Source organism: Puma concolor, chromosome F2 (genome assembly GCF_028749965.1).
Source record: "Puma concolor isolate L17-30 chromosome F2, mPumCon1.1.hap2, whole genome shotgun sequence".
NCBI classification, from domain to species: Eukaryota; Metazoa; Chordata; class Mammalia; order Carnivora; family Felidae; genus Puma; species Puma concolor.
In genome coordinates, this window is record NC_141684.1 from 48,253,139 (window position 1) to 48,269,117 (window position 15,979).

Below are 15,979 nucleotides of genomic sequence, written 5' to 3' on the forward strand. Positions count from 1 at the left end.
AAGTAATTTTGTAAGAGGAGAAGATAAACTCTTTGAGGTTGGAAATGTGAACTTCTATTTCATTTTAAACCCTTCTGACTTGTTTCATACCAGTATTTAATCAATTATTCTTTGAGAGTCAGGTAGATTCCTGAAGTGTTTCAAATGGCTCATTTTCAGTATGGTAATGTCATATGATAAATTAGCCCCATAGTTTCATCCATTTTTCTATGACAGACTACTCCAGAGTAGAAAAAAAAAATATTTGTTATGTACTTGACTTTTGTGTAAAGGAAGGAGAAACAAAAACAAAAACCTCTCTGAAGGGAATTATCACAGTGCATTATAAAAAATGCTTAGAGGAGAGTTTTCCTAAAACTGACACTTAGGAAGTTCATTGAAATCATTTGGAAGTGATCTATGCAAACTTTACATTTTATGTTCGATCATTTTTTTTTTCACTTAGGAGCATAACCTTTAGAAGTATAATAGTCCCAACTGCTTGATGCTCACATAGTTAACTAAATTTTTAGAATTAACAAATATGCATGTAGGACTGGCTCTTTTGCTCATGAGTTTAATTATGATGATCCAGGAGGGGGTAACATGTAGGAGTCATCAGCAGGGGGTTGATTGCACAAGGTTTCTCTGAGAGTCTGCACTAAATAGACATCACTGTACAAGTTTGCCACGGGTGGGAGAGATGTTTGTTTTTATTATTATTATTATTATTATTATTATTATTATTATTATTATTTTCTGTGAGAAACGGGCACTCTAAATAAATATATTTTGTTCAGATTGCCTGAACAATCTCCAGAGTCGATTAGAATTTGTAGGGGCGCCTGGGTGGCGCAGTCGGTTAAGCGTCCGACTTCAGCCAGGTCACGATCTCGCGGTCTGTGAGTTCGAGCCCCGCGTCAGGCTCTGGGCGGATGGCTCAGAGCCTGGAGCCTGTTTCCGATTCTGTGTCTGCCTCTCTCTCTACCCCTCCCCCGTTCATGCTCTGTCTCTCTCTGTCCCCAAAAAAATAAATAAACGTTGAAAAAAAAAAAGAATTTGTATTCATAGAGCTAGGTCTAGAATCCTAGTTATTATAACTGCTAGCCTATGACTTTTACTTTACACTTCTGTATGCTTATATTCTAGACTGGTAAAAAAGAAAAGGCTTCATCTAGGAGTTAAAATAATTTTCAGTTCTAATCACAGGTCTGTAAATGCAAAGATTTGCTGTTGTTGACAAGACTTGTCACCTCTATGCCTTAATTTACCCACCTGCATAAAAGTAGGGATTGTATCTGCCCTATGTTTTTTTACCGACTTATCGTTAACATTATGTTCAATGTGAAGATTATAAAAGTGAGATGTTGTATATTACATGGTTTCTAATTGGGAGGATATTTCAAGAGCAGTTGTAACAATCTCTGATGTTGTTGCTCTTCAACTTCTGTTATTTTTCTTTCCATTCAGTTTCTAAATTTCTGTAACTATATTATGATCACCTCCTACCCCCCACCTTTTTAAAAATAGCATATCGGATTTTGCCAGTAGAAATCCAATGGTAAAATCATACTGATAGTTGAAATGAAGGGTTCCTCCTGTTTTTCTTGGGTAACATTTTGATAACACCAAATTGTGCTTTTCAGTTCTGTACTTGGATATTAGTTGCAATAGCATATTTTCTTCTCATTTTCACAGGAAATGACTTATTTCTTGTAGCAGTTCATGAACTGGGACATGCTCTGGGATTAGAGCATTCCAATGACCCCACTGCCATCATGGCCCCATTTTACCAGTACATGGAAACTGACAACTTCAAACTACCTAATGATGATTTGCAAGGCATCCAGAAGATTTATGGTAGGTTACCACTGTTTCTGTTTGGTTAACCCGACAGTGAAGTCCAGAGTTCCTGCTGTTTCCTTCTTTGAGATAGATGCTCTAAGTATTGAGAAAAATAAATACGGAAAAAAGAAAACAAAAAATTCTAGCCTATGGGCAGAAGTCTTCTATCAATTAAGTCTGACAGTCCCAGATATCTCAGTATACAGATTATGGTAAAATCTATACACTGATAAAATTTTCTTATTGAGTTTAATTGAAACCTGCAGTTACAGCAAAGAACTTATGACTTTAGTATTTAATATTCAGATAAAAATGTAATAAATGAATATAACCAATAAAAGCAGTGAGAAATATAAAGACTCTCTTGTAAGGTAGTGAGATTTTGGTAAAAACTGACAGATTGACCCTCAGTTTATATTTGATGTTAGATAGTACCTAGATAAATCACTTGTGAGGTTACAGAAAATACTTGTGTGATGCATACAATAAAATGACCCCAAAAGCATGTGATTACTAAGAATGAAAGCTAACAAACATGGGAGTGAAAGTTAATGAATGGCAAAATTTACTTACACATAATTCAAAATAAATTTCTAATATGCTAGTATTATTTTTATTTATGGGGTTCAGTCAGTGAGTGCAAATTAAGACCAAAGGGAGAAAGACTGTTATACATATTTACTATAATCCTAACTCCCTCAACAGAACCATTGACCTTTATAAAGACATTTATTTCACACATAATTAAGAACTCGACATTTATAATTTACATATAGAGAATATGCTTTCCTAAATTAGTGAAGTGAAGCTTTCATTTTACAACACAAAGGCAAATGCATGTTATCTGTATGTTAATATCCAGTATTCAGAAGACGTCATTTGCATTTTTAAATAGCATAGTTTAAGTTCACTAATTTGTTTTGCATTCATTAGTTTTTCAATTTCGGTATCTCAGTGGTAACCATTCTCTCAGGGTTAAAATAAGATTTGAAAAAAAATAGTCAACTTTTGTGCTACTCTTTATTAAGGGGATACTGAGAAAAGGGAAATGTCTCAGTCAAAACTAAATAGCACATATATTGAATGTGCTGTCTATACCTAGTTTGTGCCATCAGAAATTCCTCCTAAGTGGTTAGCTGAAAGAAGGCTCTTTCTCATGACCTCATGAATTAGTAGTCTAGACTGAAGGTCTGCAAAAGAATATTCTTTCCATATCTAAATATTAAGTGTGAACAGCTCTGTATTTCTTTTAAAAAAATAAATCTCTGGAGGAATGATGCTTTACATCTGCAACAAATTATATGTGTAAACTTTGGCTTAATTTAGAAACCTCTTTTTAGAAATACTTCTTCACATTAATATTTTACTAGTGGTGTTTTAATCAATAGGTGTTTTAGATGCAGTATTCAAATGAAACACTCATCTAGCAATTTGTCAAAACGTCATTAGAAGAAAATAATCAAAGTCAAGAAATGGTGATAAATACAGCTGGAGACATAGAGTAGAATAAACCTCGGTTCGTTAATGTTTATCTTTTAGAAATATTTGCATTGAATCATTGTCTATCAAAATCTAGGATTAACTTTGGTGGAGCTTACATGCATGGCTCCAGTATTCATTTTCATTTATTTATTATTTATACACCACCTACTTCCAAAAAAGATTTGAAAGCAGCTTTTCCAATAAGGACTGTGGTGAAGCTATAAAAAATGTCATTAAAAATTAACAAAGAAAGTTTAGTTACTTGGATTCAGAATTTAGCATGATAAGGACTTTCTGATAGACTTGGCAATGGTTTGTTGGGTAAGACGGTTTGTTTTTTCAGAAAACATTTAGTCTTAAAGACGTCTTAGCTCACTTAGTCCGTGCCCTCCCATCCTGAGTGATTGTAGTCTGTGCATATCATCCAGCACTATTCCAGTTTTAAGTGAACCAAGCGCTTTCCTCATATTTTCAAAGGTCCACCTGACAAGATTCCTCCACCGACAAGACCTCTACCGACAGTGCCCCCACACCGGTCCATTCCTCCCGCTGACCCGAGGAAGAATGACAGGCCCAAACCTCCCAGGCCTCCCACTGGCAGACCTTCTTATCCTGGAGCCAAACCCAACATCTGCGATGGGAACTTTAACACTCTAGCTATTCTTCGCCGTGAGATGTTTGTTTTCAAGGTAGGAGGCTGTGATTTTTTTTTTTTAACGGTGGATCAAGTGTCTACGGTGTCGCTTTAGAAAACAAGTTCTCATTCATTCTAACACTACCTTCCCAGACCTCTCACAGTTAGAAGTTTCAAAAAAGCATCTTAGAAAATAAACGCACAAATGGGCTTAAATGTCTAGCAGAAGATTGCTGTAACATTCTATTTGGGGAAGGCATTTATGTCAGCAGAAGCTAAAATGCCTAGAAATGTAAGGGTGAGAAAATGCTGCATGTTATGAACAGATAAAAAAGCATAATTGAAATCATGAATAGGAGCTAATCGGGATGATTGGCTTGGGAGCTTAGCCACTTCCAGGCACACGAAAGCTATTCTCTCTTTGATTTGCACATCTTTATGAGATCCCTGTGATTTCACTTGACAATTAAAGCATTGTTTTTTAAGAGTGCTGGTGATCATTTTGTTTTGGATCTACTGATAGAAATTTTAGTAAAATCTCCTCTATGAGACCATCCTTTTTATTTTACATGCACATGTTATTGTTTTCGATAGCCAGGCATTTATATCTACCTAATTTATATTTTTAAAAAGGTTACAGATAAAACTGATTTTACATTTTGGTAAGTATGCCTTTGAATGCCATTGGGTTCTCAGACAACACTGATAAACAGTGTATCAAAGTAAGTTACATAATGAACTTACAAAGCAAGTTCAACATAATGTTGAAAAGTATAGTATAATACTGAAAAATAATTTCTCCCTCAATATCTGCAAACTAATGTGAAAAATTAATGAAAAGTATGTTTTATGTTGGCATTAGAATATTAAAGTAACCACATTTTACCAGTACCATCCATTTAAAAGTAAAATAATATGCTCTCTTTTTTAGTAGATGTGAATCGATAAATAATGAAATATCATCCTACTTATACAGTTTCCTATCTACCAGAGGCTACACTTTAAAAATATAGATTTCATATAATTTTTAATAGACAAAGTACTCTGTCTCCTTTATTGGAAAATAAGATTTGGATTTGATATGCATAAGAGCATCGTACTTACCAGGAAAAATCAATGCTTTTGTTCAAACACATGAATAGATTTTTGAGTTCTATAAATGCTTGGCAATACTTAATTAGATATCTCCGATTCAATTTAAGTAGATTAATAAATTTAGATTCAAGGAGAAAAAAAATGAAAGCTCTTTCTCTTTATATACAGCTACTCGTTGTGGCTAAGCTCACAGCAACTACTTGAAATGAAAACAAAATGCAGTCATTTGTTTATTCTATAAGACACCAAATGATATCTGAGGATTTTTTCTTCTCTCTGTTTTGGCCAAATTTCAACATCCCAGCTTTATACCTTGATATCAATGTAATATCTGAGAATATAATGTGAAATTGACTCTGAGTGCATTCTTTCCATCCTTCCTGTCTAATCAGATCGTCGGTCTGAGAAAAGAGTGGTTTCTTCATATGTAATGATCATTTTCACCAGCCTTGCTGCTCTGCACACTGGAAGTATTCTTGATTGACAAAATAAGGTCTTGTGATCACTGGTTCCTGGAATCAGGAGTGAATAAAAAGCAAATAGACCAATTCTCAGGTAGAATGCAGTAGCCACTGTGATTAATGTCAAATCAGGTGTATGAAAAACATGAGTAAGGCCTGATACTCTAAACTTTCATCATACCTTGGATTCCTTAATCAAAACTCTCCACAGGACAGAGTTCCTAAACTCTGTCTGAATTTAATTTCTTTTTTCCACTGGTCCCTGCCCTCTTTCTAAGAATAATTACTGTTGAGGATACCTTCTGATAGGCATTGTATTCTTTTTGATCTCCACTGAGTGGATTATGTGTCACATCACTTGATAATTTTCATAATTATCTCTTTCATATAATCAGTGAGTATGCCCAGCATAGTTTAGTAGGCACCAGGGATGTATGAATAGAAGGTAGCACCTCTGTCTTTATAGAGCTTATATTCCAGGAGTGAAGACAAACATGAACTCAAGAACTTTTAAAATATGGGAGTAAAAGGTATGACATTGATATGAAGAGAAAATACTGAAGTCTAGTTGAATCGATCAAGAAAACTTGACCGAGAAAAAGCTTATGCTGAATTTTGAGAGAGAAATTTCTTAGGCACATTAAAGAAATTGATATTTGGTTTACTAAAAAGCATATTGAGAGAGAGAAGATAGACATATTTAACTTAGTGAAAAGTGACAAATAATATAAATCAGAAATAAACACAATTTGATCGAAGCAAAGAAAGCATGATTGAATGATACCTGCTCCTTAATTAATAGCTGCCGTGGATTGGGTAACTAATATGTGCCTGAATGTACGCTAGGCACTTAATCTCTAAGCCTTATAATAGTACTGCAAGATGGATAGGATTCTCAGTTTTACAAAGGGGAATACTGAGAATCAGAAAAGTAGTTAGTCTGAGTTACCAGGTCAGTAAGTAGTAGTCAGTAGTTGAGCTCAGGTCTACTTGATTCTGAAATCTGTGTTAAACTTTCCCTTACCTGAGAGTAAAGGAAAAGCTTCAAAACAAAGGTGGCAGACTTTAAACTATATTTTAAAATATGAAATATGCAAGAAATCTTTGCTGAGCTCTTAATGTGAGATGCTGTTTTAGGCACTGGCAATGTGGTAGTTAAAGAAAGAGAAGAGAAGAGAAGAGAAGAGAAGAGAAGAGAAGAGAAGAGAAGAGAAGAGAAGAGAAGAGAAGAGAAGAGAAGAGAAGAGAAGAGAAGAGAAGAGAAGAGAAGAGAAGAGAAGAGAAAAGAAAAGAAGAAAAGAAAAGGAAAAAGAAAAAACAGCTAGACCCTGGCTTCTTGGAGCTTATATTTTAGCTTTCTTCACACAGAAGTTCCCCATGGGTCACTGAAGGATGTGGGAAAGCATCCATAAATTCTGTTTTCCTTTATTAATAACTGCTGGCCCCCTAAGTTATCCCTCTATACCTAAATAGGCTAGCCTAACTTTATGCCAGATTAATGTCATTTTCCCCCATATCTGTTCTACCTGCCTGAAATTACTCTCTGCCAGCTCTCTTGTGCATGCCTGCCTTTTAAATTTTCTTTTAATGTACTCATCATTAATTTTCATAGTCTGCTCCTTCGAGTGTACTTTAGGATCACCCACTCTTTGATCTCACTTTTACTAATGTAACTTGATTCTCTACTTTTCTTCACTACAGGTTCTCTATACAAATTGGAAACCTTTATCTCCTCAACCCTTCTTTACCCAACAATCATTTCCCTTCAGTTTCAATGTCCCAGGCTTCTTTGCAAGCCTCTGCTTATCTAAAACTTCCCTCCTCAGTGTCTTCTACATGTCCCAGCCGCTCTGACTATTCTTCAACTGCAGACATCCTTCTAGCGATTTGTATATTTATCCTCTACATTCGACTAGTATGCTTTTAATTTCCATCTTCTCTATTTCTCGTTGTAATGCATCCCTTAACTAGACTACAAACTTCTTCAAAGCAGAGATTGGTTCATATGGGCTTCATAGTGCTCAAGCTAATGAATAAGAATCCTGATATAATAATTATTTAATGAAAATATAGCTACTATCGTGTTTATACAATAGTAGTCAACCAATATGACATTACTGAAAGTATTTCATCCTGGTAGTTTATTATCACTTGTCCAACAGTTTCCATGACTTAGGTTCTGTGTATATGTCTTTTTAAATAAAAAGTAAGAAAATCTAGATAAAAGGAAAAGGTTAATATCATCAGATAATTTTGTTTTCTTATTAGAAAGGAACTTTTCGTTAGAATGGTAGTTTTAGCATAATTCTTTTGGGAAGCAAACTTTCTCTTCAGAGATTTGATTTACACTGAGCTTTCTAAGCACTCATTTATTTTAAGTGAGTTCACCTGGATATGTTTCTATATGGAAATATAATAAACATTATATATATATATAATATACAACATTACAACATGTATTTGAATTTTATAAATATACATACATAAAATATATATTTTGTATATTGGTAAAGAGGAAATAAAGGTTATTTATTATTTATATGTAAGTATAATTATATATATATATATATATATATATATATAATTCCATCCTGTCCTATAGCTAAAATTCTGAATATATATCGATGTCTGTCTATCTCTATATCTACAGAGATATAGAGAGATATAGTTAGAGATATCTGCCTGAGAAAGTTAAGCCTTCCATGCAGCTTTATAATCTTTGGGGAATGCAAACCACCTAAAGCAAGAAATGAAAATCAAAACAAAATGCCAAGGAGCAGAGAAACAAAATAGCAATACAAAAGAAGCTTTGTCCTTACTCTAGAGAGGTGATTTTTAAGAGTGTTCCCTGAAGAGCATAAGCTGTGTGTATCACATGATGCTGCTGTTGTGACTGAGTCAACAATAGGAAAATCTGATTGTTCAAATGAGTCTTCAGATTTCTTTTGGACTACAAAATAAAAACATGGAATATTTAGTTATTTTGTGGTGTGAAAGAAAACAGAATTAGCCAGACATGTATAGGATATGTTTCAGCCCACAATACTTTGTTATATAAGAAAGAAAGCACTAGAAACTGTTCTTCCTGAAGTTGGAAGACAGGAAGAAAAACTGTATCCACACCTGGAACTCTTTTAGCATACAGCACATGCATGCACACACACACACACACACACACACACACACACACACACACAGAAGGTTTCATTTGGCAATTGACCAGTTCTTTATATCGAGGGGGACAAACACAGGCCAGTGCTTTATAGTAGAGCTAGAAAGGATAGGGTTAAAAGGCAAAGCTGTCATGGAGCAGCATTCACAGCAGTATAGTGAAATGTCTTCCCTATTAGTACAGAAGAGCAAGTCTTAAGGCTACTATTTGAGATGATGGATATGTTTATTATTTTGATTGTGGTAACCATTTCCCAATATATACTTATAACAGATCATCAAGTTGTATACCTTAACTATATGCTATTTTTATTTGTCAATAGTACCTCAGTAAAGTTGGGGCAAAGGCTAAGGTTCTTTCAGTTGCCCACAAGGCTGTGTGATCACTGCATTTTGCTCTGCCTTTCTGATCTCACCTCCTCTTTCTTATTCTGGTCACTTTTACTCTCTCAATGCCACCCACACTTGTCTCCCTGCTGTTTTTTGAACTTGCCGGACACACCTGGTTTCGCAGGTTTTTCTCTGTCAAATACCAAATATTTCCGTATCTTCCAGATTTCTGTGGCCATTTGTACAGCAGCAGAAGTCTGTCTCTGATCTCTATTCCTGTCCATATTGTCTGCTATTACATGGGTCTGCATGGAGCTAGGTTTATGAAAGGAAACAACAATATTTGTAGAAATTCACAAGAGCTTATTGTGGGTTACATAAATACTGTGCCATTTTTATGACTCCAAAGAACAGATTTGCCATTTGCAATTGGAAGAATTCTCTTCCATCTCTCAACCTAATGATGTCACTCATTTTGGTTGCATACTTGTATGTCCTCGTTTATATCAGTGTAGGATAAAACTTAAACTTCTAGACATTAACAATAGACTTGGAGTCAGATGCCATTTCACATAGGCTCTAGACAAAGACTGTAACTACTCCTCTATTTACCTGTGGATCTCACAGTGCCATGAACATAGCAGACAGTAAATTTTTTTAAAAATATTTCTGACCTTACTTTCCTCATCTGTACAATAGCTAATAAATTCCATCATAGGTGTATAGTAAACTCAGGAAATGGTAGGTTTTATATAGCAAGAAAGACTTGGCATTTTGAGTTGTTCATTCGACTCATTAACTCAAATTCCTATGCTGTTTGAAGTTACTTTAAAAATAACTTTTAGCTGAGTAAAAATCTCAGAAAATAGCTCTAATTTGTATGTTATAAGGGAAAGGAATGGAATGGTTTGTGATTGTTGTTGTTCATATCACTTTACTCAATGAAATAATTACAAATACTCTGTGGTCAAAGAATCCAAAAAATGTTTTATGAACAAAATACTTAAAGAAATTACACAACAGAGGGTAATATAAAATTACTCTGAGTCACAGCTTAATCCTGTACTGCCAGGAAGTATTACCTGATATTAATACTATGTTGTAATCAGGACTAGATTCACTTTAGACCAATGGGAACAATCGCCAAGATACTGCAGAGCATTAATTAAATTCTTATAGTACGAAATCATAGTTCAAATATTTTAGATAAGTCAACATTTTAGGAAGCAACTGGAATTATGTGTAATACTGAATTTTGATGTAAATATTAATTGGTTTTCAAAATATTTGTATTCTATTATGGCTTAAGATTTACTCCTTGAAATATTTCAATTCTTTACTGACACATCCTGTCTGCTTAAGCCACTGGGACAAGTGTCTAAGTACTCAGCAGGGTGGATTCACAGTCATCTGAGTTTCTAATATTCTCTCTAGTCACTTTATTTTGGGGTGACTTTAAACATTTTAAGCATACATTTGGATACTTGTTTTGGATACAGTAAAAATATTTTTATTAATAATATAAAATATAACAATATATGCTTACAAACAGACCCATAAATACAGAGAACAAACTGGTGTTTGACAAAGGGGAGAGCAGTAGAGGATGGGCAAAATGAGTGAAAAGGGGACGGAGGTATGGGTGTCCAATTACAGAATGAATGAGTCACAAGGATGAAAGTACAACATAGAGAATATAGTCAGTGGTATTGTAATAGTGTTGCATGGTGACAGATGGTAGCTACACTTGTGATGAGTACAGCATAAATGCAAACTGGTGCAGCCTCTGTGAAAAACAGTATGGAGGTTCCTCAAAAAGTTAAAAGTAGAGCTGATCTACAATCCAGCAACTACACTACTAGGTATTTACCCAAAGGATACAAAGGTACTAATTCAAAGGGATACATGCACCCCACTGTTTATAGAAGCATTATCTACAATAGCCAAACTATGGAAACAGCCCAAGGGTCCCTGGACTGATGAATGGATAAAGAAGATGTATGCAATAGACTATTACTCAGCCATAAAAAAGAATGAAATCTTACCATGTGCAATGACATGGTAGGAGCCACAGAGTATTATGCTAACTGAAATAAGTCAGCCAGAGAAAGACAAATGCCATATGATTTCACTAATATGTGGAGTTTAAGAAACAAAACAAACAAGCAAAGGGGGAAAAAAGAGAGAGGCAAACTAAGAAACAGACTTTTAACTATAGAGAACAAATTGATGGTTACCAGAGGGGAGACGGAGGTGAAATAGGTGATGGGGATTAAGGAGAGCACTTGTTGTGATGAGCACCAGGTGCTGTATGGAAGTGTTGAATCACTAAATTGTACACGTAAAACTAATATTACACTATGTGTTAACTAATTTGAGTTTAAATAAGAAAATAAAAATCACTATGTTGCACACCTGAAACTAATATAACATTGTGTGTCAACTATATTTCAATGGAAAGATGTTTAAAAAAAAAGGAATAAAATATCTGTTTGCAATGCGTTTAATGGAAATTAAAATATTGTTTTATCATGTAAAATCATTATATATGATATGATATATTGATATGATATGATATGATCATAATATTATATATATCTATATATATATTATATCATGTTATATCATTTTGATATAAATTTAGAATACGAATAGAAAAATTCCATATACTCATGTTAAAATGATTTCTGAAAGGATATCGTGAGCTAATTTGAAAAACTCGCTTCAAGCATTATTAATCTTCCTGTTCTACAATCATGAATAAGTCTTTTCAGTGCCAAAAATATTTTTTATTCCATGTTTGTCATAATCTATAGCTCTATATTGAGATTTTTGCGAAGAAAGTGCTCACATTCACAAGTAATTGTTCAGATGCAAGATTAATAAGCAAAGTTTGTTTGTTTATTCATTTATGTATTTTAATAAGCAAAGTTTAGTTCAAGATTTATACTGTATAGGGGTGCCTGGGAGGCTCATTCGGTTGAGCATCCAACTCCTGATTTTGGATCATGATCTCATGGTCTTGGGATCCATCCACACTTCAGTGCAGAGTTCACTTGGGATTCTCTTTCACCTCTCTCTCTCAAATAAATATTTTTTTAAATAAAATTTAAAAAAAATTTAGATTATACATAAAAAGGTAGGTTTTCCTTTGTGTTAGAAGTTTTGAAAATAACACTTATCCAGTTTTTTCTTCCATATTTGGCATTTGTGACTATTCCACTTCTGACCTCTTATATTTCTGTAAAGCAAAAGTGAGACTTTATTTTTTCCATTCCCTTTTTAAACTTTCACTTAACAATGTTGTGATTATCATTGTGTTTTCTGGATTATGTGAAGTTATTTAAACATTCAGCCAGCTCTTCAGGATCTCTTAGAAGCACTTGTTTATTTTATCTTTTGCATGTGGAAATATATATAACACCTATAGAAATAGATAAAATAAAGTAGAGGCCAAAGCTATCATTATTTGCAAAGTATGTGACCATCTACCTGAAAAATTCCTTGAAAATCAATATGGGATGGGGGTGGGGACTATTACCAGTGCTAAGAAGGATATCTTGAACCATAGTAAAACACTGACGTATAGCTTTCCTAATAAGCACTTTGACTATATAATTGAAAAGTATTTTTCTTGACATAAAAAAGCAACTCACAGAATTAAACTTAACTAGCAGTACTTATCCCATTGGCAGTATCAATAAATATTTATTAAATGAACAATATTTTTACTTCTAACCCTGTATCTTTCCTGCATTTAACTTCCATGAGGGAGGTTCTTGACTATTTTGTTCATTCTTCTATGTGCTTCTTATGATACTTTTAAGTTTCAGAGCATTATAGTATGTTTATTTACATGACTATTTTGAAGAAGGCATAATTATTATCAATAGCAAATGAGTAAGGCTGGCAAAAACCCTCAAGTTTAAACTGTGTATATATTAGTATACGTATCTTACAATAAAAAGGGAAATGTGCATAGTTTCCAAATTAGTAATCCCCTGCATGGTAATTCATCCTGAAATAATGAAGTAAATCTAAAATGAACAATTATATTCATCACAGCTTTCTTGCCAGTAGGAGAAAATTTTGTAAGCAACGCAAATTGTCCAGTAATGTGGTAGTGGTGTAGCAAATTAATAGTATATCGACTCAATGAAATATAGTGTAATCTTTAAAAAGTTATGGAGGATGTGTGAAACTACAAGACATGATTATAATGTGCATACAAGTATAAAATAGTAAAATTTGAAACATTACATATCATGAATTGCATTATTTGAAATATATGTGTAGACAAAGCATGGAAATTATAGAAAAATGATGTCAGACAAATCTCAGAATTATGGAATTGTGAGCAGCTTTTTAAAATCTGTAGTGTGGTAATGTTGCTTAGATATTTAGTAGCTCAAAATATAGTGGCATAAAAAAAGCTTGATAACTGTGAAGGTTGTAATATGTTAAGTGATAGTGAAGCCATATCATTTTCAAAACATGTAGATCGGCAAAAGCTATTAAAGTATTCATTCAATGGACTTTTACCTTGAACTGTGACTAGAAATGTCCTTGTTCAAAATTACAGTGACAACTTTCAGTAATATAATTCAACCTGGCTAGAAAAGATATCCAGTGAGACGAGGATCTGTGCCCACCATTCATCAATCTTGAATAACATGAGCCTCCGGGGAATCAAGATAACTAAATATTTTGTTTACCTACAGTTTTGCCATCTTGTAGGCTCGATGGTGAAAATTTATTCAGCTTGCTATAGAAATACTTTAAAACCATGCAAAGTGACATGATATTTGGCAATTAATCCAGAAAGTACTGTCAATTTATGCAATGTGAGGACTGCCATACAGCAAGGCTCGTCAGTTCAGCAAACACTGGTGAATTGTAAGCTGCGTAAGGCACGGAGCACAGAGACTGGTACATAGCAAGTGCTCAAGTAATTTCAGCAACTGCTATTATTGTTGTAAGAGTTGTTGATGATGTTATTATTATTACCACCACTGTTAGTGTTGTGAAAAGCTGTGTGGCTGACCTTACAGAGTTGCAAAGGAGTCTATGACAACATTCCTTTCTCTTAAGAAACTAACTCTACTCTACTCTTTTATTTTCTTTATTTATTTATTTTTTTTTTTTACTCTTTAATTCAGTGAAGTTTTGACTGACTACCAAGGAATAGCTAGACATTGGGAATGACAGGAGATAGAGGAGATATCACTAACGAGAGCATCATAATGCATCGTGATGTGCTGTAATAGGCTAATGCACAAAGTGTGATGGGGACACTTTGGAAGGCCACATAAACTGGGAAAGGCTTCTCATAAGGTATATCTGATCTATGTCCATAAAAAAAAAAATGTCAAATTATCTTACTTCCAGGTAAGAAGGAGTATGGTGCAGTAAGAAGCTAAGAAAGTGTGTTATAAAAACCGAAGCGGGGGCGGGGGGGGCGCCTGGGTGGCTTAGTCGGTTAAGCGTCCGACTTCGGCTCAGGTCATGATCTCGCAGTTCATGGGTTTGAGCCCCGCGTAGGGCTGTATGCTGACCGCTCAGAGCCTCGAGCCTGTTTCAGATTCTGTGTCTCCCTCTCTGTCCCTCCCTCACTCGTGCTCTGTCTTTGTCTCTGTCTCTCTCTCTCTCTCAAAAATAAACATTAAAAAAATGAAAAATAAATTTTGGGATTAGAATTCTGACCACTATTGAAGAAATCATACAGTTTTCTAAATATACATGTAAGGACAATTCATCTATTCCCCTCTTGGGTTTATATGGGAGATTTTCTTTTCCTTGCATAAATATATGATATGGGAAATGGTTTATGTAGGAAAATATGGGACACAGTTATTGATATATAGTCATATTTAATTAATGTATTTATTAGATAATCTGCATTGAGCCCCTATCGTGTTTAAGAAAATATACTAGGATATGGTAAAAATGGAAAAGCCCAGGCTTGCATGATGAGGATTCCACAACCGAGCCAGAGTTTCATCTCTAACATAAACATCTTTGTCTCCAATGCCACCTGCTTAAAGAGCTTACTATTCATTGTGGGAAATAGACATTAATCACGGAATCAGAAGACAAGTAAAATTGTACCTGTAGTAAGTTCAAAGGAAAGAAAGTATTTGGTGCAATAAACACATATAAATATTTGTTTTGTTCTAGTTTTTAAAACCTAATGCGCAATGTCAGCGAAGGCTTTTCTGAGAAAGAGATGGGTGAACTAACAATGAGCTATCCGTCCTCCCCTCCCCCCCCATTTCATTTGAAGAAAAACTATACATTCTGTTGAAAAGATACTTAGGCTAAAAGTCAGGAGGCATGGGTTATGGGTTCTGGTGCCAGGATATTGTCAACATGATGAGAATTTCCTTTTTGGACTACGTATTTCAGAGATATCAAATAAGACAGTGATAGCTGGATAATCCATCTCACAATGAGGTAAGATATGTGAAGTGTATTCAAATGTTTGGAAGAGCTGCACTAATGAGAGACATTGTCATCATTGCCTTAAATTTTAGAATGGATTTTCTAATGCTTAACACCAATATGTCAGTTTTACAGTTTTAAATGTCTTTAAGTCGGTATATGTTATATTGGAAGCTTCAGGTGTCTTAAAGGCTAGGTCTCTAAAGAGTGCAGTTACCAAAGTAATAGTTATCAGAAGTGCTGGGAAGCCTGAAAAGTATGACAAATTTAAGTAAAGGTTGGGAAGTAAAGTTTTAATTAAATACCACCCATCTTCCTCATCCTCTTTGGCTTTATTTAAATAATTCTGTTTTTCCATAGTGAATAAATTGATTCTTATATTCTTGGAATATGTATATAGAGTGGCTACTGTGAAGCATTCAGTAAGTTAGATTTTGTGTAAATAATTCAATTTGAACATATCCCTTATTACAGCATATCTAAGAAAAAAATGATGTTATAATAACAGGGTAAATTATTTTGCTGTCATTATGGTGATTAA

The 15,979-nt window shown here is 34.2% G+C and overlaps 1 protein-coding gene across 4 annotated transcripts in view; it reads left to right on the plus strand.

Annotated features, from left to right (window-relative positions):
- Positions 1-15,979, plus strand: part of MMP16 (matrix metallopeptidase 16) — a 318,248-nt gene that overhangs the window by 211,801 nt on the left and 90,468 nt on the right. For all 4 annotated transcript variants that reach the window (XM_086695622.1, XM_086695624.1, XM_086695623.1 and 1 more), the window contains 2 exons: positions 1,678-1,839; positions 3,784-3,995. In XM_086695622.1, the coding sequence (XP_086551748.1) occupies positions 1,678-1,839; positions 3,784-3,995 (374 nt within the window). The remainder of the gene's footprint in view (positions 1-1,677; positions 1,840-3,783; positions 3,996-15,979) is intronic.